At 44.0% G+C, this 27,833-nt stretch overlaps 1 protein-coding gene across 2 annotated transcripts in view; it reads right to left on the bottom strand.

Moving 5' to 3' along the window:
• The window catches only part of EFCAB6 (EF-hand calcium binding domain 6), an 803,637-nt gene that overhangs the window by 58,361 nt on the left and 717,443 nt on the right, over window positions 1–27,833 (bottom strand). For both annotated transcript variants that reach the window (XM_078673866.1, XM_078673867.1), the window contains one exon: window positions 10,169–10,390. In XM_078673866.1, the coding sequence (XP_078529992.1) occupies window positions 10,169–10,390 (222 nt within the window). The remainder of the gene's footprint in view (window positions 1–10,168; window positions 10,391–27,833) is intronic.

Below are 27,833 nucleotides of genomic sequence, written 5' to 3'. Positions count from 1 at the left end.
CCGACCCCGGTAACAAAAATGGCCCCCCAGGGGCCCAAAACCGGCCCCCACCCAAGCGGCCTACCGGGGAAATGCCCGGTGCCCGCTATAGCCAGTCCGGGCCTGCATGGCGGCCTCGCTGCACGGGGGATCCACAAACCAGTTGGATCTGCTCATCCGTGCCGGTAAGCAGGGTTCATGCATGGAACGGGAGAGTGTCGCGCGGCTGGGGCGTGCAGCCTGGGCCTCCTGCAGCCAGCTCAATGCACGCCCCCAATGCATCAGCCGAATCAGGAAGTGTTTCTGCGGAAGCAGGCTTAGCCGCTGTTCCTGACGTGACACGGGATAGAACAGGGAAAGGCAGGGGTGTCTTATCGTATGCCACCTCTGGAAGCCGGGGCTTTTCTCCATGCATTGAACTTAGAGCCCCGGCCCGTGCAATAGGACTCCAGCCGTATGAGGCTTTGCAACCAGGAAGTACCTGTGTGTTCAACACTTCATGAAAAAAAGCGCAGGGGCTGTGAAGCGGGCACCATGCTAATAAAAACAAGCACGCGCGCCTCGCGCTGAAAGAAGGCATCAGGGGGGAGGGGGAGAGCAGGGGGCCTGCGCCGGTTTCCCTTGCGGGAGCGAGCAGGTTTCAAAGTTCGTTCCTGCAAGGAAATCGCCAAATGTGCACGCATTGCCATTCAAAGCAATGCAACGCGTGCACGTTTTTGCCTGCAAAGCTGAGTCGATTGCAAAAGGTCTTTTTTCCTATGCAGCGCATGCGCACTGCGTAGGCGTGACCTAGAAATGACTCCCACACCGTGGGAGAAAACTCCCATATTGTGGGGGCGATTCGTTTTTACTTTTCCAGAAACAAACTCCTGTTCTGGGGATTGGTTTTGCTAAAGTAATCACTTTTATAAGTTTAGTGCTAGCGTCCATCACCAAAGTTTTAAATGGCTTTGAAAACATTAGTTTCACTCAGATTTGTACCCATGGATAGTGCTGTGTGTAAGTGCTTGTGATATAATGCCCTTGGAGTTCGTGTTACTTGAATGAAATAATTCAAAGAAAGATATTCATTACTAAAAATCGCCAATCATTTCTATGAAGTAATTTTTGGGAAAAGTCGGAAAGTAATTTATTTTTAATTACTGAAATCCCCTGTAATTGATATAGTGAGGATCATGTTAGTAGGAAATAGGGTAACACATTTCAAAGTGGTCCTTTGGGTGTTCATCTCCTGTTTCTTCAAGTAGCACGTCAACCCCACAGATATTGTCGACATGTTTCGCCGACTATGGTAGTTGGCTGAGTCTCATTAAGACGAACAGACTGACCATTATTGAAAAAAGGTTTGAGAGGTAGTTCCATGGTGTGCTCACACCCTGTGATGTTGTGAGTTCATACTCAATTGTCTGCATAAGATTCCTTTGAACTCCTTGCAATGAACAATAATTCTGTTCTGTTGTGATCGTTTTTTTTTAGAGAAAGAAAATGTGACCTTCAACAAGAGTGTAAATAAAATAACATTCTACTTGGAGTGTGCACTGACGTTGGACATTGATCGAATCAAGGCGGGGAAACCCCACTAGGAAGGTTCCCTTCAACTTTCATCCGTCCAACTAACTATTCCTCCTTTTAGTCTTTGATCCACCTATTCAATAACCCATTCATTCATTTCATCCATCTATTCCCTTGTTTACATCTGTTAAACAATTACATCCTTCCTTACATTTATCCATCCATCTTTTTACTCTTCCATTCACCAACCCATCCATCCATTCCCTATTCACACAGCAATTGATCCATTCATCTTTTAGACATCCATGCACCCTACGACAATTCATCCATTGTTTCATTGTCATTATTTCACCTATCCATTTATCCCTTCATCCATCATCCAGTCTTCCGCCATTCAATTATTCCATATGTACACCTATCTTTTAAAACTGATTTGCAGACAGAAGGTCCACAAATAATTAACGATTTTGGGATGATCTACCCCAGTTACTACGACATTTCCAAATTAGCTGCAAGAGCGGGGGTTCACGATACCACTGAAATGAACTCTCACAGGCCCATTTCATGATGTCCCTGATCAACCTGCTCAGACCAGTGTTTACGGTTCTTCCTTTTTTCTGCCACTCCCTACCTGGCTGAGTAGGCCGGATTTGCGTGAATCTGGCTCACCTTCATGTTTTTGCATCCTCGTCTCATGATTTTTGTGGATGTTGTAAGCACTTTAAATGGACTCGTGGGACTGTCCTTATTTCGTATTTACTTCCTTCCCAAAGTTTAACTTTGCAAATCTTGGTAGATCTCATGGAGTAGTGCTGCATACCCTTTATACCTAACAAGTCCGAGATCTGGTTACCAATGATGACCTTAGCATTAGCTTGATAAGGAGATGTGCCAAAAATCTACCTACGTTCCATTTTCGGTGTTTGGATTGCTAGTGCACGTGGGCCAAGGACGCTTTGCTCTTCAGAGAACTTTCTCTCACCAGTCCGGGTTGGCCATGGAGGGCAGGGGGTTTCAATTGATACAGATGGGTAATCCCAGGGCGCCCACTTTACATTATCTAGGGTTCTCACCTTTAAAGCCAACTGTCACAAGCAGTGCCTCGTTCTGGAACAAGGGTTGCTGAAATTATTGCAGTACTAAAATCCTCCAAGCACACCACTCATCGTCTTCCAAAATCTAGTCAGGAAGGAAAGGCCGAGTACTGTCTGAAAGGGTGACATTATAGGACATGGCTGGCTAGCTATGGCCAACATCAAAATCAGCGCATTCGGTTCTAAATCTAAATGACGACTGTTGGATCTATAAAGCTCTTTTAAACTGGGCACTACTGGAAGTCGTTGAGAAAGTCCTTTTATTTTTGTTTTCCTGCCATGGTTTTGCAAGGAAGCAGAATTCAAACAAGCACTGGCAAAGCCAAAAGGTCGTAATTTGGGATCTACTGGCTTTGCCAATGGTTCTCGCCAAGCTGGACAGCATCCCGGATTGTGTGCAACTTGACTTTTAAAAAAGAAAAAAAGCCTTCCTTGGCATGCCGTGTCATTATGTAGGCACAGGAACTAAACCGGCTTGTTCCTACAAAATGACAGGACATTTGTTTCTGTTTGCCAGTATAAGTTGGATGGGTGAATTAAAAAAATGTAGTAAAGGTGAGGAGAAGCACCATGGGGCAGGGAGAAACAATGAGGGCTCCCAACAGGAGGGGTGAATGAAGCAACACAGGATCATGGGTGGAGAGAAGCAACCCCTTGAGGGCACGGTGAAGGAACACAGGGGAAGCAACTGATAGAGAGGGATATGGGGGCAGCAAACAAATGAGAAAGAGTGCAACGGGAAAGTTGGGGAGAAGCACATGAGCCAAGGAAGCAATATGAGGGGTGAGAGAAGCTCTCTGCGATAGAGAGAAGCACCCAGGCAGTGAGCGAGGCAGAGGGGGAGACATACACAAGGGAGACAGTGGGAGTACATAATCTCGTAGAGTGCTTTAAGAAAAAGAAAAATGTCGTACCTGAAAATGGAGCAGTGGAAGTGCACAATGGGTCCATGCATAATGGGTCCCTGCTCCAATGGAGGGACAGACTAAAGAAAAGGGAATGAAGCCCACACCCGCTATCAAATTAGTGAATGCAAGTAATCAGAGGGGTGTAGCTACCTTTCCGTAATATTGATTTCAACAATATTTGCCCCTCTGTCCTGCCTTCCTTTCTTTTTAGTGTTGTTGTTGACATACTTTCTAAACAGTTTTACAGAAGCTGTATATGATCAGTAAATTCAATGTTCTTATTGGTCGATTTTGTGGATGATACAACTGACTGATCAAAATATTTATCTGATAAGACTCATTGCTTTCTTTCATTTATCTTATGCATTTCGGTATTCAGATAATAGACAGCTTTTGATGTTAAACTTCACGCCAAACATATTTATTCTCACACAAAAAGTAAATTGTCTAAATTTCACAATCTAGTCATTAACACATCCCAAAAGAATGTAACCATTAGAAGCTTAACATGAAAAGTCAGTTTATAGCAGCATTACCACGTAATATCCCTTCACGTCCAATATGGCAATTTGAAATAATTAAATGGATAGATCAAATATGAGGTTAGTTCTCAACAGATTTTTATATCATGCCTTTATTTCAGCAAAAACATATCCAATAAGTGAGTATTGGGGGTGCCGATTTGAACAAAAAGAGAAACCCTTCTGATGATTAATATGAATCCATTAATCAATTAGGTCCAAAGCAATAAACATATCTTTCATAGCTGTTCTAGATGTATACATGGGTGGAGGACTTTGCAGATAGGTTACTGTGTGTTTACTTTGTCCAGCGCAATATTTAAAACAAAATAAGCCTTGTAAATGAGCCGTGCAAAATTATGCAGCCTCGAGAAACCATATATCATACCTTTCAGTTCATCATTTTGACTAAGTGCAATTATTCAGTATCCCTTTTAATAATAAATGTGGTTCTCAGTTCTTAATGCCAAATTCCCAGAGATAATTATCAATACCTATCTTGTTTGCATACGGTTGAGTGCTGACAACCTAAGTTGTCCATGGGTGTAAACATTTAAGATCAATAGGCTCCAAATTAAGTTCATGTATTAATGCAACACAGGTCTGACTAGATTTCAAAAATGATAGTACATTAGAAACTTGAGAGCTTCTTTCAAGAATGAATTCATGTTTCTTTTCTCTCATATGGTTTGACATCCTGTTATTGAAGAGTACAAGACAAAACATGTTTTCTCTTCCTCTGACATCTAGCTTACGCAGTCACACCTTGGCAGGTGTTGATGTAACCACTGTTACGACTGTCCCTTAAACACAACATACAGCATAACACAACACAATCTGCTTCAATGTTTAAACTTGAAGGCATCTTGCTCAGTGAAAATAATGTTAAAAACCCTTCCTGTTTGACCCGATAGCCTTGGTGTGGTGTTCCCTCAAACATTTTCTCTTCCCCCAGCCTTTTTGCGAAATTCGTTTTTGTTGGCATTAGGGCTCTGTCCACCTTACCACTGCTAACCAGTGCTAAAGTGCTTGTGCTCTCTATTTTAAATGTGGTAAAATTGGTGGACACCTATTTTGCACATTTAATTTACTTATAAGTCCTTAGTAAAGTGGTACCACAGGTACCCAGGGGCAGTCAGTTCAATCCTACTGGTGAACCTGCAGCACTTATTGTGCCCCCATATTAAGTATCCTTTTATTTTTTCAATACTGTAAGCCCACCTCTCCCTTAGGATAACACAGTGCTAATTTATTATATTTAGTAAGTGCTAACTTTTGATTGGGAGAAGGTAGAAATGCCACGTTTGGACACAAATAAGTTGTCATTTTAAATCCTCTTTAATGGTAACATGGAATTTTAGATTACAATTTTGAAAATCCCAGCTTTAAAAAGCTTGCTTTCATGTGCCCAAAACGTTTCTAAGGCCTTTTAAGAGTTTCCAGCTGCCTGGTCCTCTTAATTGCTTCCCATCAGGAATGCAAAATGGGCCCAGACAGTGAACAATAGGAAGTGGGTGTAGCTGAAAGTAGGCCAGCCACTTACATTTCAAAGGGCTGCCTCCAGTACACTCAGAAAGGAACTTGACACCAGCCTATTGCCACCTTAGATCACTTGGTGCATGAGCAAGGGCAGAAAGGGAAGAAATGAACTTCCCACAACCAGATGTGTGGGGTCTAAAAGTTTCCCTCACTTCAAAAGGTGGCACCAGGTATAAATATTAAGCCTATTGGTCCATTCATCAGTATGCTCCTGGATCTTTGAACATTACAGAAGAAGGACTGCCTTGTTTTCCAGAGGACTCCCTTGCTGCTCGAGGCCTGCCTTGTTCCCCAGAGGACTGCCCTACTGCTTGAGGCCTGCCTTGTTCCTCCAAGGACTGCAATGCTGCTACAAGTGGACTACCCTGCTGCTTGAGGTCTGCCTTGTTCCCCAGAGGACTGCCAGCTGCTTTAGGCCTGTGTTGTTCTTTCGAATACTGCCCTGGTGCTTGAGACCTGCTCTGCTCTCTGAGAAGGAAGATTGGACTTTGTCTAGCTCTGAAGCATCCATTATAAGTAGTGTTAGAAATAGCACTCTACTGCATGAATCACCTTGACTGTCTATGTGCAGGGGCTTTCTGTACTCACACCTGTACTGTTACAGGACTTTATTTTAAATGCTCAAGTGTTTCTGCTCACCACTTCTCTGTGCAGATTTATAATATATGGTGAACGAAAGTAGCCCTTTTTGACATGGTCACCCACCACTTTTTGCCTGGTAACTGATGTGATTTCAACTGGAAGTGTAATGGGTTCCTGCTAACCAGGTTCCCAGTGCCAGAGCTCTTTCCCAAAACTGTACAATTGTTTACCCTGATTGGCAAAAGTTTAGCATCCTCTGTAAGTTCCTAGTAAATGGTACCCCTGTTACCTAGGGTCCGATGTACTAAAGAGAGTCATTAAGGGGAGCAGCACAAATTGTGCCATCTTAAGGGATCCATCACCAAGCACATGCAAGGCTGCCATTGCAGGCTGCGTGTCTGGGTGCTGACAAAAGTGAAAACACAACATGTCACACATACATGTGTGCCATGTCCCCTAATACTGCATGTAATATTTGTAAGTCACCCCTACTGCAGGCCTGACTGCCTTAAGGCAGGATGCTGAATAGTAAAAGTGAGGGCATACCTGCTAGAGCAGAAATGCACCTGTGCAGGAAGTCCTAATACTACAAGTACAATTGATCAGGGAGGCCATTTTAAAACATTTTTCCTGGAAACTAGTGAAAACGAGTTCCCCAGATACATGATGGCTTCCCTGATGATATGGATGTTTGGTATCTAACATTTCCTATTGATAAACCCACACTGATTCCAGTGATGGATTTGCCAATACATGCACCCAGAGGCCACCTTAGAGGTGCCCCCTGAAATCCTATCAGCCTCTGGTGTGCTCCCTGACGGGTTTTATGCCAGCCTGCCACCTGGGTCACTGTTCTGAGCTCCTATGGTGAGAGCCTCTGCTCTCAGGGGGCACAGAAGAAAAACCTGTCCAGGAAGAGTGTGTAACACCCCTCCCACAGGATGACCTGCTGATTAGCTTTCCTAGGCCGGCAAGCTTCAAAAAGATGCCACCTTTGAAATGCGAATCTAACTCCCCCTCACAGGAGAGGAAGCTGACCCCCTTTTCCACAGCCCCCTTTGATATCTGGACTGGTGGCAAAATTAGCTTGTTAGGTAAGGGTGCCACCCCAGGCTCGTACCACCACTAAGGTGGGCTAAGCTAAGGTGGACACTATTTTTCATAAGTAGCCATCTTTGTGATGGCATACTTATGAATTCTGGACCAGGGTTATGCCCACTTGCCAAAGGAAGAGGTCATATAGGGGGAAGTAGTGACCTCAAGGTTAAGTAGCCCAGTAGCTACTACCCTACACTCCCCTAATGCCCCTAAATTAAGTATTTATGGGAGTCCCTGGCACCAGAGAATCAGATCCTGATGACCTATGAAGTAGGAGGACACTGAAGAGCCGCTAAAGCAGAATGCTGAACAGATCTACTGACTTGACCTCAGCCCTTCCAACCTGTCTGCTGTTCCCTATTGAAACTGCACCAAAGATGTCTTGTCCTGAAGCTGTTGTGCCTCAAAAACCTGGAGGACTGCCTGTCTTCAATAAAGAACAAAGACCTCCCACGGAACAGCAGAACTGTTCCCAGCATCCTGCAGAAACTCCAAAGAAATGACTCTGAGGACACCAAAACTGCCAAAACCCGACGCCTGAAGCCACCACTATACCTGTCACTCCAAGCCCGAGAAGTAAGCCATTGCGGTTCCCCAGCCCTCCAGAGCCCGAGTCAATCATGATGTCACCCCTCATAGACCCGCTGACGTCAATTGCAGCCTCTGCAAGCAGGTTCCCTATAGCGCAACTGCTCCCGGTAAGAAAACTCGACATCTAAAGTCACCTCTGTACACATCGCACATGGGCGGCGGAGAAGAGGACCAAATGTGTCCCTCCTTCTCTAAGCAGTGTGAGGCCTAAGCCCCCCTGTTGGTTCAGCCCAACTGGTCCCCCAGTCAAAGCTTGCAGCCTCATTTCACTACGCCCGTTCTCCATAGTTTAACATTGGACACCTGACGCTGTATTGCACTTCTGCACCTGGCAACCCTAGTGTTGTTGGTGGTGTTCCACAGGTGCTGCCTTGGCCCTTGCCCACAACCCACCGTAACTCCTGGAGAAGGGTCCCGTGAGTCACTGAATATCTGAATTCTGCTCTGACTTTTCCTCCCATAGGATAACATTGCAGCTTCCAGAAATTGCACTATGTCAACTTTTTGAACTAAAAATAATTCATATTTAAAAACATACTTACCTGAACGATTTTCTTTGATGCCTAAACATATATAAAGGTACTTGCTATTTTTATAAATTGGTGTGGACCTCCTTCTTGAGTTGCGTGTCTCATTTATTGTCCAATGTGTGTATTTTCAGATGTCCTGCACTCATCTGTGATAAGCCTATGGTTGCTTGACCACACTGTCATAGCAAGACCCCTGTCCACTCATAAGGGAACCCCTAGATTCTTTACACAATATAACTCATTTTGCTATATGATATAACGACCCAGCTTTCTACATAGGGTTACTAAAAATAAAGCAATAGTTACAAAATATTGATATCCACATTTTACAGACAAAGAAAATATCCAGAGAATATTCAACCAGAAGAAAGGCGCCAGTATCATTGATGAAAAGAGAGAATCTGTTGAAATAACAAAATAAGGTTACTAAAGAGATAGTCAGAAGTATAATTAAAATTACTATAGCATAATCTGAGATCCAAAGATCATTTTGATGATTTGAAATCTTATTAAGATTAAGATGGATGTAAAGTTCCGGAAGATTTTCAAAGAGCCATTATTGTTATCATATAAATGAGGACCAAATCTAATGTACTAGTATACATTGGCGTGTAAATAGAAAATGATGATCAAATGGTCATAATACCTTGGAATAAGAAGCATTGCTTGCCTACCTTGTTCAGTTTACAATATCATCATAAAAGGGGACCAAATAACACACCAGTATATGAGTAAAATGTTAAGATTCAATATAATTTCACTTGGTCCACTAGTTATGCAATTTATGGAATAAGATGCCTATGTGGTCCAAATTATATTGGACAAACCAAACAACCAGCTAAACAAAGGATATTGGAACACAAGTCCTACAAAAGGATACACAATTAGTCTTCACCAGGAGAACAGCACTTTGTAATTGCAATTTTAAGTCACAGATATAATGCTTCTAGTGCGGAGAGTAACACGTTATGATAATTTGTTTGAACAAAAAGAGATGCAGTGGGCTGAAACCTGATTTAGCACAGCTCAATATCATAGGAACAATTTACACAGTTAATTTAAGGGAAATTAGGCATCAAAGTATATTTAAACAGCAATTCTTAATCGAAGGATTACACTTTTGGGTCAGGAGAGGAAGGGGCAGTTGTGGTGTCTGCATGTATTTCATAATATAAATTGACTTCTGGGTCAGGAGAGGTAATTAAGCACCACTGCACTAGATGTACATGATCCATTTATGGAACTCAGCCTTGCTGCAATCACTGAGGGAGACATTGGCGCAAACCTCTTGGTATTATAATTACATAGACGGCAAAAAGGGCAAACGATGAACATATGATAAATGGAGGGTATACTGACACTTTGCTTTGTGTCAACACACAGTGATATCTTTTGGAATTTGTTTTAATTAAATCTTTCAGAACACAAATACCATGACAAAACAGCATCAAGGGGTTTCAATTGTATTGATAATAGTGATAATAGTCAAACTATTTACTTTGAGGATCTATGAGATGCGGGCAAAGAACAATAAATGATTATGAACTGAGTTCAAGTACTGAAGAAACTATTTACGCAAGGGAAATATGCATTTAAATTAGAAAAGGTTTCAATTTAACTATTTAAATTAAATCATTTTAATAATTTTGATTTATTTTAAAAATCATAAAGATGAAGATTGAAATATAAGAAAATAATATTACCCTGCTACCAAACAGGGACAAGTTTTATGTCACTGGCACCAAACATGCACAAATTAGTATGTTAGCAATTCTCTCTATAACATGAGACACATTTAAAAATGCAACACATACTTGTGAATGTCTTAAAATACAAGGTGCTGTTTTGGGACGTCTTTGAAGAGAAGATGACCTTGTTGCAGACCTTGCTGGTGAAGCAGACTTGCAGAAATGTTCTTGACCTCTTGAAGAGGATGGTCTTATTTTTATCGCTTCCCTACTGTACTTCTTTAGAAATTCATGGTACTTCAGGTTTCCATATGCATTCACAGGCAACACATTCCAAAGATTTTCAAACTGCAGTTATTGAGAAAAACATTTGTTTACATTTTGTAAAAGAAATGGTTATGATATCTACAATGACATTTCCAGAAGGAGAAATGCATATATAACTTTATAACTTGTACAAATTACAATGAAATACAAATGTATGAAGAGAATATTATTAATGAGAGTTAGCAAACCATGTATATTTTGTAATGAGCTTCACATAATCTCTGTCTAAAACAAAACCCCAGCATTGATGCATTATGTAATGACAGCTCAAATGCACATCTATTACATTAGCTATATTGACTAACAAAACTACACTTAGTTCTTTTAGTTAATACAAATAGTTGTGTTTTTCATACAGAATATCAACTGAAGGAAATAGGCTACTTACCTGTAACTACAGTTCTCCTACATTAGCATCGTTCATAAATTCACCTGCTTGATTTAATCCCTGTTGTCAGGCTGGGAACCCCTGGTAAACAATGTTAACGTAGCAATGTGCTAATACACTCAATAACATTGAACCGGCCATAGACTGCTTACATCCTAACCACATCATTAAGTTTGACCCAAATATCACCCATTCAGCTATCAGCAGCCTCAGCCCTTCCCCTGACTAAGGTTTCCAACTTTTATATTTTCTATCTCATTAAGTGTAACATTCTAGTAAGTAGAGCCTCACAAAAGGGTAGGTCCGTGGGTCACTTGTGAATCTATAAAAGATGCTAATGCCTGATAACCATAGTTACAGGTCAGTAACTTATGTTCCTCTCCAGCATTGGATGGTTCATAGATTCACATGCTTGAATTAAGATTTTCAATGCAGTACATGGAAACAGTGGAAGGCCAGTGGTATGAGGCTTACCTTAAGAAAAAATATATCTAGAAACTGCTCTACCCACTGCCGTTTCCTTGCTGGGCTGCATTGTGATACAGCAGTGTCTTGTGAAAGCATGTGTTGTCTTCCATATCACTGCTTTGGCAATTTCTCGGAGTCTTATTTGTGCAAAAAGAGCTGTTGTCATTGCCATATCCCTTGTCATATGAGCTTTGACTGGGCCAGATAGCGGGCTGTTCATAAATGCACGAGCTAGCGTAATGCATGCAACTATTCCTGCAGCTAAAGCTTGTTTCATTATTAGCCTACATTCACTAGCTAAACCGCCCTTTTTGCAGGGTCATCCCTGAACTTTTTGCCTTCCTCCTAGTCTTTTTTCTGAGATGGTGCTGGTGGTTTTAGGACTCTGGGCACTTTAACACTAATGTCCAGTGTACAGTGTGTGTACTCTTCGTGGTAAACTTGGTAAGATTGGTCTACACCTGTTTGGCTATTTAATTTACCTGTCAGTCACTTGTATAGTGGTATCTCAGATACCCAGGGCCAGTAAATTGAATGCTACTGGTGGGCTTGCAGCGCTGCTTGCGCCACCCACCAAAGTAGCCTTTCAAACCTGTCTTAGGCCTCTGCCATTGCAGGGCCTGTGCACGCAGTTTACTGCAGCTGTGACGTGGCACACAAAGTGGTTGCCACGTCTGTGACCCCCCCTTTTTACTGCATGTCAGTCACCCCTAAGGTAGGCCCTAGCTAGCCCCATGGGCAGGGTGCATTGTAGGTAAAAGGTAGGAAATATACCTTAAGTGTGTGACATATCCTGGTAGTGACAAACAGCCATTTTGGTTCTCATAGGAATGCATTAGAGATTCCCCGATAAGTGTTTCAGTGGTAATTCCTGAGATGACAGGAGCAGCGTGGTCAAGTTTGGTATGTTTGGAATAGTAATAATAAATGCTGCGTGATGGTGTGCACAAATTTATTATCACTATTTTAGAAATGCCACTTTTAGAAGTTGGTATTTCTGTGTGCTATGTGTCTATGTTCCTGCCTAATGTGTATTGCATGTCTGGCTCTGGAGAGACAGGGGCTGGTGAGGTGTGTGGCTCCAGAGGGGCAGGGTGAGTCATCGCTAGGCTGAATAGGCAGATCTACATTTAGAGTAGTGGGAGGAGTAGCCCCTGACCCTGAATGGGTCTGTGCCTGCCTGGTTCAATGCTGGCTCTGCCCCCTGTGGTGTGTCTGAGAACAGAGCCCAACCTGACAAAGGAGGATGTGAGCACTGTAAAGAAAATGCTCCCAAGCCCCCAGATCCAGTTGGGACTGGATCCTAAGCCCTGTGCCAAGGCAGAACAAAGATCAACTTGATATAAATATTGGGGCTGTGACCCTATGTCTGTGTCTGAACCACCACCGGGGGACTGACCTGCTTCCTGTTTCCTTGCTTGGCAGCTGGAGGATCTACTGCCTGCCCAGGAGACCCGGTGTGCTGGTCTTCTTGTGCACTTCTGGACGAGAAGTGCTGTCTATTCCCTGCTGGTGTCAGCAGGTGTGGAAGCCTTGCGAGCGCTATGCTCTGCCTCTCCTCGCTGATCGAGGGGTGGTAGGCACTTTGGCCCTACCCAGGAGCAACAGAGGGGGAAGTGCTGCATTCCTGTACCCCTGACAAGAGGGGGCCCTCCCCACTGCAGCGCATGCTCAGCGCTTTGTTTTTAAACCTACAAGAGGCTATGCGTGCAGAGAAAAGGAGTCGGAGTCCCACTGGCTTTTCCTGCCTCAGAGGAAATCAGGCAAGTTTGTGTCTGGTTGTGGGCGTAGCTAGTGAGGACCATGTTCCAGGAAACGTGCAGCCAGATGAGAGAGACGCAGTCAACCTTCAGGCGGGAGCCCACCCCGCGTTCTGGTGTCCCGTGGAAGCCAACCTTCAGGCAGGAGCCTACCACGCGTTCTTGGGCGTCCAGGGCCCCAAAGAAGAAGTCAGGCGATTGCGGCCTAGTTGGGGGCCGGCCAGAGGATGTGCGGCAGGAGCGGAAGTCAAGCAACCCTGTGCCAGACCCAAGGCGGGGTTCCCGTAGTGCTCAGGAGAGCCCGTGCGTTGCCGGTTAGGGATGACGCCGGATCTCAGGAGAAGCCGGCCGAGACAGTGAAGAGAACCTCTCCAGGCCCCCGGAGTAAGGGTGAGTCCGGAGGGGGAATCGACCCCTTCCCTTTCCCACACGGGGGTATCCGTGCCACGCAGTAGTGGGCAGCCGCTTTGGGGCCTTATCTATTTTTTCCTCACGGGGGGACCAAGTGAGGTCCTCCCCCTCTCAGGGGCATCGCACTGCCCCCTTAGAAAAATATTGCGGGGCAAGCCCAGGACGGGGATCAAAGAGGCGCACTGTTGGTGTCTATTTCTGCCACAGGTGTGCCACCGGACCGCGGGCAGCTACTACGTGGTGGTGTTTCTTCCCTTGAGGGAAACAAGGGTGAGTTGCACCTTCGCCCCCATCAAAGCATGGGCTGGTGGAAGCCACGTGCTTATAGAGCCCTGACTATTTGTACAAAGGGCATATGGGACAGCCCAGGCGGGGCCCGAGGATAACGCCAGTTGGCCTGGGGATCACCTGTTGTTCCAGTGGGGTGTGAGGCACTAAGGTGATGTGTGCACCTTGCTAGTGATACTGCGGTGCACTGTTACTTTAGGCTGTATGCCTAATGTGATTTAGACATAATGCGTTTATGTTGCTTGTGATATTGCCAGTAGCAACTGGTTGTTTTATTGGAATGGGACTGATGTCTAATGTGTTGGTTCTAAGTGCTCTACCAGTAGTCACAGGTTGTTTCATCACTTACCTGTTCTTATGGTTTTGAAAGTGGCCCGATTGGCCCTGTCCTGTATATATCCCCTGTGAAATATTGCCTAGTGCCAGATGGCACAGTGTATATTTGTGATTACTTTCTAATGTGTTTGTGATAATACAAAGGTTTTTTTTTATATAACCGTGTGTGGAGTTTCTTTTGGGGTGTACCTAGTGTGTCGTTGCTTGTGTGTGTGTTGCACAAACGCTTTACACATTGCCTCTGGGATAAGCCCGACTGCTCGTGCCAAGCTACCAAGGGGGTGAGCAGGGGTCATCTTCAGTGTGCAACTCCCTTGCCTTGACTAGAGTTGTGGGTTCTGCCTGGCTTAGGCACAAGCCCTAGCCAACCAGAAATCCCATTTCTAACAAACCATAAGCCACATTGATCTGTCTGACGTAAATCGTTTGTACTGTGCAGGTAAATATTAAGATACCTTTTAATGGTCAGCGAAGGTAATATTCTTTTTGCTGTTGCGCTGGGATTTTTAAAGAATGCAACCAGGGAAATGTTCTCCTTTAAATGGAATGATGTAGGAACTTTGGGAATACATTTTGGGTTGGTAGCCAAAGTTACTATCTTTGAAAAGCATTAAAATAGTTCTTCACTAAAAGTCTGAAGTTCACTACACTAGCTCAGTTTGCTCAGGCACATGAAAATTAAACTGGAGTACACAACTGTGACCAGGCAGGATTATGCAAATGAAGAATGGTGGATAGGCTGAATGGAGAGGTCCACCTACGACGGCCAACTGAGTAAGTAGTAATCTTCTAAAGTAGTGAGAACAATTAAAGTAAATGCTTAACAGATTTAACAGGGAGTTACAACTGAAACCTCTGATGAACAGGGGCGTAGCTTCCATAGGTGCAGCATGTGCATTGCACCGGGGCACAGAGGCCTGAAGGGCCAATTGAGCCGTGATTATTGCTGTATTTTATAATTCAAAGAGCAGTCAGGTGGCCTATTCCCTTCTGTGTACTAGAACCCAAGAAACACTGATTATGCTATTGCTAATGAATAAACGAATTCCTAGTAGTTGTGACAATTGTTTTAGCGCATTCCAATCCAAAAGTCAAATGGTACAATTGCAGGTCAGAGGGATGGGAGCTTAAGAACTTAATAAACTTAATCATCAGAGTGACAGTAATTCAGTTACAATACCTTTTCAACTACACAGTGACTTGTCCTATAAGTCAGTTTGATTGCAGGTATATAAACCCAAAACTGGAGGTTTACACTGCAGCCAGTAAGGGTCATGCAAACATGCGCTCTGCACATAAGAGACATTGCCATAACATGAGCACGTGACAAATCTGCTTTCCAGCATGGATAGCTTTCTATGGTGTTTTCTCATCATGTGCTTTGTTGGAATTGCACCTATTCTAATGTTTTGCTTTTTGGCCAAAATAGATCAATTTTCGATTTTTAAAACACTAAACAATTTGCCACATGGCTGCAGAATGTTCTCCTGAGTGCCTTTGAAGAGGTGAACTTTCTAATTGTATCTTCTTTATTGCATTTTCAACGTTTGTATATCCCCCTTCCTTGATATGGAGCTATATATGGTTGTGTGCCAAGGTTAATCCAGAGCAGCCCAAGAGCCCGGTGTAGGGTTGTCCATTTGTGATGTCAGTCTGACTAATGTTGATGATCTTTTAGTTCAGTGTGATCCAATACCTTGGATCGGAGCGCACTCCCATGCAAGGTGTAAGAAGTCTGCATCTGGGGCACCACATCACCAGCATTTGGTATCCATAGTTAAACTTGCTGTTCTATCCTGTTGATACATCTGTCATAGTTTTCCCTAACCAGGGTCTCTGTATCAGTATGGAACCGGAGACCAAGGTATCTTAGGGGCTCCGTCTGCCATTGGAGAAGAAAGTCTGTTAACTCAGTCAACTGTCGGAGGACTGACATAGCCCAGTTTATTTATAAGCCTGATCTAGTCCCAAAGCCACAAACCCCTATTATCAGTGCCAGATTTTGTTTTGGTCCCTCAATATAAGCAAAATATCTTCAGCATAGGGAGAAATAATCAGCCTGCATATACGAAACTGTAGCCCTCTCTGGGAGTGATGTTGTATAATTGTATATGCAAGGGGTTCCATCGCCAGTGCAAACAGAACCGATGACGGAGAGCAACCCTGCCGTGTTCCTCTTGTAATTGGTATCAGAGTGCATAACAAACCATTGATGCTGATCCGGGCCCAGTGGGTCGTGTATAGGAGTATCACACATTGCAACAGTTGCCTGCCCACTCCTATCCTCTCCAGGATCATTAGAAGGTACTGCCATTCCACAGAGTCAAAAGGCTTGGCGGCGTCCAGAAAGACGGCTACCACAGCCAATTTGGTGGGTGAGATTAAATAGTGTACATAAATTATCAGAGGTGGATCTATTTGGCACAAACCCTACCTGGTCTGGATGTATCATATGGAGTACTGAGAGCAGTTGTTTAGATATTAATTTACCTAAGATTTTTGTCTCCACATTTATTAGTGAGATTGTGCGATATGACCCAAATAGATGTGGAGGCTTACCATGTGTGAGGTGCGTGATAATTATGGCCTCCCACAAGGTGGGAGGAAGATTGCCAAGCACTAGTGTCTCACTGTATAGGTCCAGTAGAATAGGGCTCAAATGGGAGCCTGAACCCCACCTGGAGCTGAACCACTGTGTAGTTCAGTGATGCATACTTTTACATTCTTTATTGTGATGGGGCCACATAGGGGTTTCCGCTGGTGTTGTTCTAGACAGGCTTGAGTAGCTCTATTGAGGTAAGTATGTATTTGTGACAGAGGAGTGCCGTGTTTAGCTGTATAGAGGTCTGTGTAGTATGTTACAAATTTGTAAAGAATACCTTCTAACTTATAGTGCATGGTCCTGTCTACTGTTTCAATCTCTGTTATCCCTGCCTTTGCCCTTACCATGCAAAGCATACATGGTAGGGGCCTACCGGGGATTTCCCGTTCTACATATGTCCTGGCTGCTGCATATTTTCCTGAAAACTTCTCCTTGCATTTCACAGCATCTCAGAATTCCAACAGCTTGGTGCCCAGTTGCACCAGTGCCAGTTGGTTTGGGCCCTTTTTTAAACTTATTTTCCAAATGTAGTATCTCCAATTCTAGCCTCATTAGGTCTCCTTGTATATATTTCAGAATGCGTGGCCTCCTTAGATATACATTTGCCTCTAATAAATTCCTTAATGCATCTCAGATTGTCCCTATCATGTTTACTGGACTGGTGTTTGTTTCATAGTACAGCAATACAACCTGATTTTGGTTATGAAAACATCATCAAGAAGTTCTTCCGGCCACAGCTGGCAAAGTTTAATTTCGCAGTTCACCTCAGAAATGCTTAGCATGATGACAACTGGTGCATGATCAGACCTCCACCTCACCTAACTAGCCTGACACATCTTGGGTGCCGAGCCAAAATTCTAGTCTTGAGGGCGGGTTGCGTATTGCAGTGTGGAAGGTATAGTCCCTTGCTCCACCCGAAATCTTTGAGTTTTTATGTAGACAACCCCAAGATTTGTAACCATATTTTTGAACACTGCAGAGCAGTCTATCCTTTTGACCCAGTTTTAGTAGAGATGGGAAACATGTGCCCAATTACGTGCTTGGCAATTATCCCAGTTCCTACTAATAAATGGTTGTCCCTAGAACCCAATTCCTTTTGTATCCCTGATAAGGCCAACTTGGGTGTAAGGTTGATGGAATGTCCTACTAATATTGCTAGGGAGTCCTGTATGCGTTTTCAAAATGTTTGGATATGGGGACAGTCCAACGAAACATGAAAGAATGTGACAGCAGTTGGACATTAGATGCACTTTGGACACGTTCTTATTCCCATTTTCCATAGTCTTTCAGGGGTTCTAGTAAATTCTGTGCAAGTATTTAATCGGAGCTTAGATGATATGGTGAGAACATGTGGGACTGTTCTTGACTCTATTCATTCAGAATCTTTAATAAGGCCAAGGTCCATTCTTCCAGTGAGCGTGAAAAGATATAGTGAAGTCAGGATCATTCATTACCAGTGATCAGTAATGCTTCGATGTACCACCCTGGCCCCTGATCCCCAACATCAGTTTGTGACTCTAACGGGTTGAATTTGTCAGTTCTTCTCAATACTGCTCCAAGGAAGACTGCAATCGGAGGAAAAAAATAGAACAACTAATTTTGTACATCAAACAGTGTGTAGGACTTGGCCTTTTTGGCTAAAGTTCCCAAAGCTTTTTGCTTTCCCCCAGACCATTTTCTTGACATAGAGTAGCCAATTTAGATGCTTTGGGTACTTTGCCACTGATGATCAGTGTCAAAGTACACGAATTCCCTGTTTAAAATGTAATGGTGATTGGTTGGATATGATTGGTATGTTTGCCTTACTAGTAAAAGTTGCTAGCGATGTGCACTGTGTGTGCAAGGGCTAGTAATGCAAGGACGCGCAGGGAAGGGAACTTAGGCCTTCAGTGTAGGGCCTGCACGCAGAATGCTAAGTTAGCACGTAGTCCTGGCAAGTGCAACCACTTGTCAGGCCTGACTTTCTTTTTTACATAGATGTTGGGCACCCCTGTGCTAGATCCCAGGTACTCCCTGGGCAGGGTGCAGTGTAAGTAAAAGGCAAAACATATGCTGAGGTGTGTGCTATGTTCTGACAGTGAAAAAAATGTAAAACAAAAAAAAACAACAAAAAAAAACAGAAAAAAAAATCAAGAACCTCGAATAACTTATAACCCTATAACTCAACCTGTACGTCTTACTAATTTCCCTTTATTTTTGATGTTTGTGTATCCTAGTGACGCTTGCCTATGGGTTTACTAATTCAAATAACCCTTGTTCCTAAAATGGCCGCCGCTTGAGGGTTTTCTTCTGCGCATGCGTTAGTCACACTCACGTGACGTGACGTAGTTGCAGTTCCGGTGGGAATCTGTGCGCCTGCGTACTTGCTTCTAAAATGGCTGTCTGTGTCCTAACGTGGTGAAGCTTGCGCAGATGCTTTCGTGTTCTTGTCTGTTGCACTAATTATAATGCCACAGTATATTTTTCAATTTAAGGAGAATAAAGTAGCTATTCATGGTATACAGTGAATTAATTTATTTCTATGTTTTAATTTGTTTTCGCTTACTTTTCATGTACCACGGTATGGAGGGTTGATGGGATGCACGGGAATCCATATTGAAGTACACTTCTGCGCATGACAGAAATTCAGCCAGTGGCATTGAACGACTGCCAACCAGAGGTGGCAGCCAAGACGTGCCTGGGAAGATGCACCTTCACCCAGCCGAAGAAGTCAAATTGTACTGCAGTTGCTACAAATGTTATTTTCTATTGTATTCTGTCAAATATCTCGTGAGAACCCCAAAATCACTAGGCGGTCTCAGAGCATGCAAATTTAGGCTTGTAGACGTAAATTGTGATTGGTGTGTTAACCTATCCTGCTTGAGGACCAATCGAAATTGGGGATTCTGACACTTGCAACATTTGGGGGGTGGTACACTGACCCGAAAACAGTACAACTAGCCTAGGTTTAGCTAGAGAAATTGTCCGACTTGTCCGAATAGCTGACCTGTCACTGACCCAACGCACTCAATAGGTGACTGAATACAGAGCGCTGCGGAGCACTCTGTCCGAAATATACCATAGACTCTGGAGGTTTTACTAAACCTTAAGTGCTGGCAGAGCACTTTGCTGGGGAATTCGCTAACCCAATCGGGGTTCTGACTGATAGCTGCAGAGAGGGTGGAGCGCAGGTGTTGCTTCCAAACTGCGGGTGCTGGTCGTTCCTTGGTGGTCCTGTCCTGATCTTAATCTGGTTTTCCTGTCCTGTCCTGGGTTGTCCATTCTGCACCTGCTGTCCCATTGATGACTGTCCTTCCTTGGGGTATTTCCTGTCCTTGACTGATCCGTGGCCAGGGTTGGTCTTCACACCATTCTAGGTAAATATAATAGTGCTGAGAACTCTATACTGCACCTTCTATTTTCTGTCTTTGCTTTAATAAAAGACATACTTTTGCGCATAATTGATTTTCCATGCTTTCGCAAAGCTACTGAATGAAAGCTCATACGTTATTGCTGTTTCCTTAGCATGTTCCTATGTTACCCTTCCTTTTAGCACAACTCTTCATACCGTTTATGAGAGATAGATGTGGTTTATAAGTTTTCCCTTTCTCATGTTTACTAAAGTAATGTCGATAGAATCATAGTATGTTCCATTTTTTCCCCTTCCTATAGAGGTATAGGATTTCCAAATGTTATCTTACCTTTGAAGTAATGTCCCAGTAACGAAATTCTAGTACATACGTAAGCTTGCCCATTTATAGTTATCCATTCTTGAGTTCCTTTTTCTGAAATCTGTTTAGCAAGTTCCCTGTTCTCATCTCACATTAGATTCATAAATGGTTGCCCTGATATTTTTCCTATATGGTTATGTGCTTTTCGTTATCTTGATTATTGATTGCCTTTTGGCTGTGAATTGTATGCTTGCTGAATCTGAATTCTAGATAAAACCTTTAAAACTTCCCAGTAGTCTGTGGTCATTTTATGCAGAAGAATATAAAGTTGGTATTTTGTTGCCTGCCTTTCTTTTACAGCTAGCTCTCTGATCCATTGTGGTCATAGGTACCCGTAAGGGTGGATTGGTAAGTCGGGTACACTATAAATAAATAGGAAGGAACCAGGGTTACTGGTAGTAGAGTGTAAGGTCACCCGATTAAAGTATATGATAAATTGAAAAGTATATTGGGCCCGGTACGTGTATGGTGAAATTATTGGCCGGGTGACCTGCGATCTCTATCAGTAATTTTCTGGTAGCAGAGCTATGGTTAGGGACTAGTTAAAGTTAGGTAGGACTAGTTAAGCTAGATAGGTTGGATGCTGCTAGAATTTTATTGCTGCTAAAAAGGTAAACAATTTTTGTGACTTGATCAATCACGTGAAATGTTTGCTTGAAAGTTATGAAATGTTTTAAATTGTTTTTCTTATTATTATACTGATATATGTATTAACCCACTCGTTAGTAAAGTGTTTTATGTTTGTTGGGAATCCCCGGGGAATTGAATAGCGAGTGGTGAAGAGAATCCACTGCGCTTTGAGGTCACTGGTTCAAGGAAAGTTGGTGCAGGTTAGGCAGAACTGGAAGCACTAACTAGGGTTTTCTGAATGTATGTTCGAATAATTGATAGCAACGAGTTCGCTGGCAAAACCTCTATTGTGATATAACCTAGTAAGGGTCACACCGGAAGGAGTAACAGGTTAGTCGGAGCTTGAGTGATAGCAAAAGGGGTTCGCTGGTGAAACTTTAGGCTCTGTATATATCCCGAAAAGAAGTGGATGAGTCAAAGAAGTAGCAGGTTCCCTAATGCTTGAGTGAAGGGTAGGCAGAAGAGATCTATCCGTAGTGTGTGAAAAGTAAATGGAAGTAGTTTACTTGCAGTGAAACAAATCTTTACTGTCTAGACACTTGAGTACAGTGGCGAATGTGTTTATGTTGTTAAATAACTAAAGCACTTGCACTTTAAAAGAGAAATCAAGTTTCCGTTACCTTGTGAAGGAGGGAGTCAGTGGCGAAGCTGCTCTGACGTCACTCTGTGCCGCGCTGGGATTGGTAGACACAGCGGGTGTGTAGCGGAGCTGGAATTGTAAAGGAGGGGTGAGTGCCGAAGCGTGAGAACTGTCTCGCGAAAAGGCCGCGCACCCATTGGTCGAAATAATTTAAATTCGTGCATTTCATTGGTCACACGAAAAATAAGAGACGCATTTGGATTGGAGTGATTTTATAAACAAAGTCACTTGCAGGAAATTATATGTGGCATTCGTATAGACCGCATACTAGACCTGATCCACGACATTTAGGGTTTGAGAACGATCAGTGGAAAGGGCATAACACCAGCATCATGTACGGATATAAGAGAAAACTGTCCCTTGTAATCAAAGTAAAGAATTATTTTAAAAAGGACAAACCGATTAAAACCAGAAAAGGTGTTGTCATTCCGCCACCTAATACTCCCGCATCTTTCATGATGTTTGATAAAGGGTACCACTCGTGTGTATGGTTGGAAAACTGGGCGGAATACACCAAGGATGACGGAATTTTGGCTTTTCCGTTAGAAGGTACATTTAATGGCAGGATTCTATTTAATTTGAGAACCCGAATGAATGATTTACATCCCAGACCTAGATTAACGCAGTACGAAGCACTAGAGGAATGGGAGATTAAGGCTTTTGAAAGGGATAAGCCCCGAATGGATAAGGGATTAACAAAATGTTATCCGAAGTTAAAACAGGAGACCCGAGACAAAAAGATGAAACAGTGGAGACAGAATATGATTGTAGAAGGACTGTTTCCAATGATGCCAATGGGTGGTCCTCCTGTGGGGGAGAAGAAAACAGAAAAGTGCAAACATTGGGTGCCCATTGGGGAATCGGATGATGAATTATTAGATGACATGTTTATGAGAAGTCCGCCTCCTTATAATGAAGGACCCAGACCCTCTAGTGTAGGGGATACTTCCCGACGACCTCTGTGTCAGGGAGGAAATAGATCTGCAAGCGCAAGAGACAGTTGTCAGATACCTCCTTATACTGAAAGCCTAGGACCTATTGATGCAAGAGACACCTGTCTAAACCCATCATTTAGCGGAGAATCAAGATATTCAGGTGAAAGAGATTTTGGTTCAAGACCTCCTTATGAGGAAGGACCGAGAGATTTAAAACCAGGAAGCTATTTCCCAAAACCTAATTGTGGAGAAGGACCTAGTATGATGCAACCAACTGCCCCAACATTAAGTCCGCAAATCGTACCTGAAATAAGCCTGGAAAGAATGCTGCAGGAAAAAGAGCGAGAGGCTCTAGCCAAACAAAGAACCGAAATAATTCAGAAACTCTCCCAGTTAAATACAAGCCCCGAAGCCTTGACAATCCCAGTAACTATTGGACCCGTGGTTCCGTTGTATGGGGATAGACAGGGAAGTCCAAAGACTCCAGTTATTACCCCAGTTATAGCACAGCCGAGACCAGAGCCCTTAATCGTGGATGACCTTTAGATATCTACAAACTAAGAGTAGAAATGGAAGAACTGATGTCAGGAAATGTGGGGTTAGACAGATAAAATACCTATTCCGAGGAAGAGCTACTGTTTATCTGCAAAAGTCTTACCCGGAATACCAGAGTGCTCCATGAGAAGCTGACAGACACTGCAGCTAGTATGGGAATAGATATTTCAAAATCAAAGCCATTACAAAAACCCCATAGAGCTGATTTCTCAGACAAAGATTTGGAAAACATGAATGTGGCAGGAAAAAAGGCACAAATCAAAGAATTATTGACTGTGCTGCAAAAATGGGGAGACATAGAAAAATGGAAAGCCAGGTGGGCAAAGAAGAAAGATGAGGCTAGATCTAAACAGACGTCTTCTGAGTTCGTTCTAAAGGAAGCTGACAAGCCAGAGCAATTATACCCTATGCGTGAAGTGCCAGGTGGAAAATACGTGCACGTTCCATGGTCCAGACAGGATATTGTGTCCTTTACCAATGACTTTCCCAAATTACGAGAAAAGCCTGTGGACTGGTACAGGCAGGTGGAAAGGTTTGTAAAGGTGCAAAAGTGCTTGTGGAAAGACCTGGATGGGTTTTTCGACATAGTGGTTCCTGTGGATTTATGGACCGAATGCAAGGTAGCCGTTGATTGGCCTAATAAAGAATACACGAGGGACCCTATTACTGGTGCTCCCTCAGATGAGGTGATGAGAAAATATGATCAGGTCATGTTACACCTCAAGAAAAGGGTGCCTGCAAAGGAAACTGATTGGACCAAAATAGATAGAACCACGCAGGAAAGGGATGAGACTGTGCACTCCTTCTATGAAAGACTGTTACAGGTGTTTAAAACGTACAGTGGTATAGATAATATAGATAACATCGAGATGAAGGACATGACCCACTTCATTTACAGGTTTGTAAACGGTTTAAGACCCGAAATTTGCCAGTGGATCAAAGACAATAAAATTTGTTGGCAGTCTAAGAAAATGGATGAGGTTTTCTGATATGCAAAGTATTGCGAGGATGAGATGGCAGACAAGCGAAAGGCTCTGAAAGAGAAAGTTATGTGGGCACAGGTAAAGTTGGCAGAACAACAGGAAAAGCAACTGAATAAAATGAATAAGAATTCCCAAAATCAAGGCTCTGGGGGTGGAGGGAAGCCCAAAGTAAAAATGAGCAGAGAAGAAGCTAAAAAGAAATTTCCCTGTCACCAGTGCGGAGAAATTGGGCACTGGAGAGACGAATGTCCATATTTACAGCATGATAATACCCAAAACCCTGATTTAACTCCACAGACGCAGAATGAGAAACCAAGAAAGACCCAGCATCAGGTAAAGGTAAGTCAATTGCCCCGAGCGCCTAAACCAAATTATAAAGGGAAAACACCACAGGGTGATGATATAGAGATCTGGGGAGGCAATGAGAATAGAAATACAGCAACTTCGCAATTCTTATTGAATGATACTTTTCTCTGTGACGATCAATACTGACGGAGCCTGAGAGGGGAGGACAAGGAGTGTGTACTTGGCGCCTCCTTGCCGGTAGACCAGTCAGGGCCATACATTGAAGGAAAGGTTGACGGAAATGGTGTCACCTTTCTATTGGACACTGGTGCTACCCGTTCTACTGTGAGAACAGCGGACGTTCCAAACCTACCCCTCTCGGGAGAAGCAATCCAAGTAGTGGGCGTGTCTAATCAATTGATTAGTACCCCAGTTACTGAGCCCATGGAGATCACAATAGGAAATTTCAAAGAAATGCATAGATTTGTAGTTTGTGATACCAGTCCAGTAAACTTACTGGGACGTGATTTGTTGTGCAAAATGAACTGTACCATCTTTTGCACACCAAAGGGCGTCGAAATTCAAACCCAGACGAGGATGGCATATACAAATTAATGTTAATCAGACCGGACTCAGAAATTAAACAAATGACTATACAAGACCTACCCGAAGAACTCCAAAAGACAGTGAAACCAGAGGTATGGGACTTTACTGGAAAGGATGTAGGTTTAATGGCAAATGTAGACCCAATCAAAATAGCCATGAAAGAAAATGCAGTTTATCCCAATACCAAGCCATACAAAATGAGTGCAGAAGTGAGAGCAGGAGTTGCCATTGAAATAAAAAGACTGCTAGAAGCAAACATCATACAAGAAGTGATGAGTAGCCCATGTAACTCACCCATAATTGGAATCAAGAAACCTAGTGGCAAGTACAGGGTAGTGCAGGACCTGAGGAAAGTAAACAAAATTGTAGTTCCTTGTTGTCCTATTGTTCCAAACCCAGCAGTGATCCTGTATCAGATTCCCTGGGATGCTGAGTGGTTCACCGTGATAGACCTATGTCATGCATTCTTTTCGATCCCATTGCATCCAGACAGCAAATTTATTTTCTCATTTGCCTTCGACAGTCACGTGTTCGTTTGGAATCGCGTCCCTCAAGGGTACACAGAAAGTCCCTCTATCTTTAATCAGATTCTGAAAAAGTGCCTTGAATCTTTAGTCTTACCTGGAAACTCTGTTCTGGCGCAATATATAGACGACCTCTTGGTGGCGTCTAAAAGTCAGAGAGACTGTGTTGTTGACACCATTGCCTTACTGAATCACCTAGGTGAAAAAGGACATAAAGTATCCCCTGACAAATTGCAGTTCTGCTCAAAATCAGTAAAATATCTGGGGCACCAGATAGAAAAAGGTGTCAGAAAAGTCACCTCAGAGAGAGTCAGAATAATTCAAAAAATGCAGTTACCCCGTACTCAGAAAGAAGTCAGAATGTTCCTTGGAGTTGTAGGTTACTGCAGGCAATGGATTGTGGGATTCGCAGTCCTAGCAAAGTGTAGGAGAGTAGGGTCTGCAATCCTATGATCACCCAGATTTTTTGCTTTTTGCTGCACTGGTTTACGACTTTCCCTGGCTGTGGGCCTGCTAATCAGACCCACAGCCTAGCTGTTCTCTCTATCCAAATTGTACTCAGGTACTGAATTGGCCCTGGGCCCTCTCCAAGTCCCTGTACCCAGGGCTGAGGTGCACCCAGAAGTCTCCCAGGGGCTGAAGCATGTATTATGCCACCCCTGGATTGACTAACTAAAACTGACACAACTGGCCGCACGACAGCTGGGGCAAGGTGGTGTACTCACCCTTTGCTTTAGATATAGTATACCTATATCTAACCCTAAAAATGGACACACAGATCTCCTATCAGTCACTCCTATAGCAGGCCTTAACAATCCTGAAGGCAGAGTGCTTGGAATCGTGTGAGATGGTGCTCTGGCATGAGCTGAGCCTGTCTGCGGCTTTCGGGATCCATCCCTTAGCCGTTTCCATGATATCGCATACCATATACTCTTAAGTGCATTATAATCCTCGCGGTTATGTGCCAACTCTGGTATCGCTTTATCAAAACATGTCGAGTAAGGTGTCATACGAATTGGAATACTAACCCCTCGCCAATTCTGGCGACGGGGTTAGCATTCCACCCTTCTAGAGGGACACGACATGCCTGTAACCTATAACCCGGTTAAAAGTCAGACAGAGCCTTAGCATCCACAAAATGGATGCTGCCACCGAGACACAAGTCTGCCCTCCTGCTGCTGGGAGTCCTCCCAGAGCAGGAGATAAGGACAAAGGGTTTCCTGCCAGGGGCGGTGCCAGCACCGTCCCAGACAGGGTTTTGTGTATTGTAGGTAGGCAGGGCTTTAGAGGAAGGTGACTGCACGTGGCACCCCGGTGCTCACTGTGCATAGGCTGGCTGGAACCAGTTCCAGGGTCACTCCAGACCCTGTGCTGGGGAAAAGCCCGCCAAGGAAGTGGGTGTAACCACCCCCCTCCTGGTCCCACCCATAGGGCAGGACTTAGTCGCGTGCCAGCCCCTTTTTACAGGATAAAGGTAGAGACTGGCCCCCTTCCAAATCAGATCATCTTTGAATCCTGAAACTACTTTCCACGAAAGGAACTCAAGACTTCTTCCTAAGATTTCTCCCTTGTGACTAAGGAGTAGTCACCCTGCATCCGCAGGCACCATCTAAGAACACTGCGGTCTGCTGTAAGTCCTTCCTCCGGAATCCGACTGCCCAGCTCGACGAGAACCGGCTTCCCTGGCACCTCTGACCTCTACCCACCTCTACAGCCCAGCTGAGAACCGTGGGTGCGACGAGACCTCAAGGGACCGGCCATCTGCAAGACTGCACGACTTCTTTCCAGCAAGCCCGCCGAGTAATCTACTGGTGAGTGCTTTGGGGTCCGAGAAGCCCCGACTCTGAGCAGCTCCAGCTCCGAAGTGCAGCCCCCCAGCATCTCCACGATCTGCGTGGGGCCCTTCTGCTTTCCGCTGCTCACCGCGTTGTTTGGCTACTAGCCCGTTGGCTTGTGGCCTTCCTGACGACGCCCGACGACATTTCTGCTGCTGGTCTGGTTGCTCCAGACTGGCCCTTGCTCCCTTCCCGAAGAGGAGCACCCTGGACCCTCCTGGTCCACTCAAGACGCCATTTTGAGTCCACCGCGTGGGCTTGAATTAGCCAAGGCTTGTTGCCCAATCCTGGGTAACTTCGACGCCAACGACTTCAACCTTCGTGGGACAGCTCGCACCTCCATCCTGGTCGCCGACAACGCCTCCTGGTCCGAGAGACTGCAGAGCCCAGCAGTGCCCACTCACCTGACTGCGGTGACTTCGCCCGGTGCCATCCTGGTGCCCACTTAATCACTGGCTAGTGATTCAAGAACTTGGTCCCCTCTGCTTTCAGGTTTTCTTCTTCCTTG

The sequence above is a fragment of the Lissotriton helveticus genome, chromosome 1_1 (genome assembly GCF_964261635.1).
Source record: "Lissotriton helveticus chromosome 1_1, aLisHel1.1, whole genome shotgun sequence".
Taxonomy (NCBI): Eukaryota; Metazoa; Chordata; class Amphibia; order Caudata; family Salamandridae; genus Lissotriton; species Lissotriton helveticus.
This window is presented reverse-complemented; position numbering and strand designations above follow the sequence as displayed.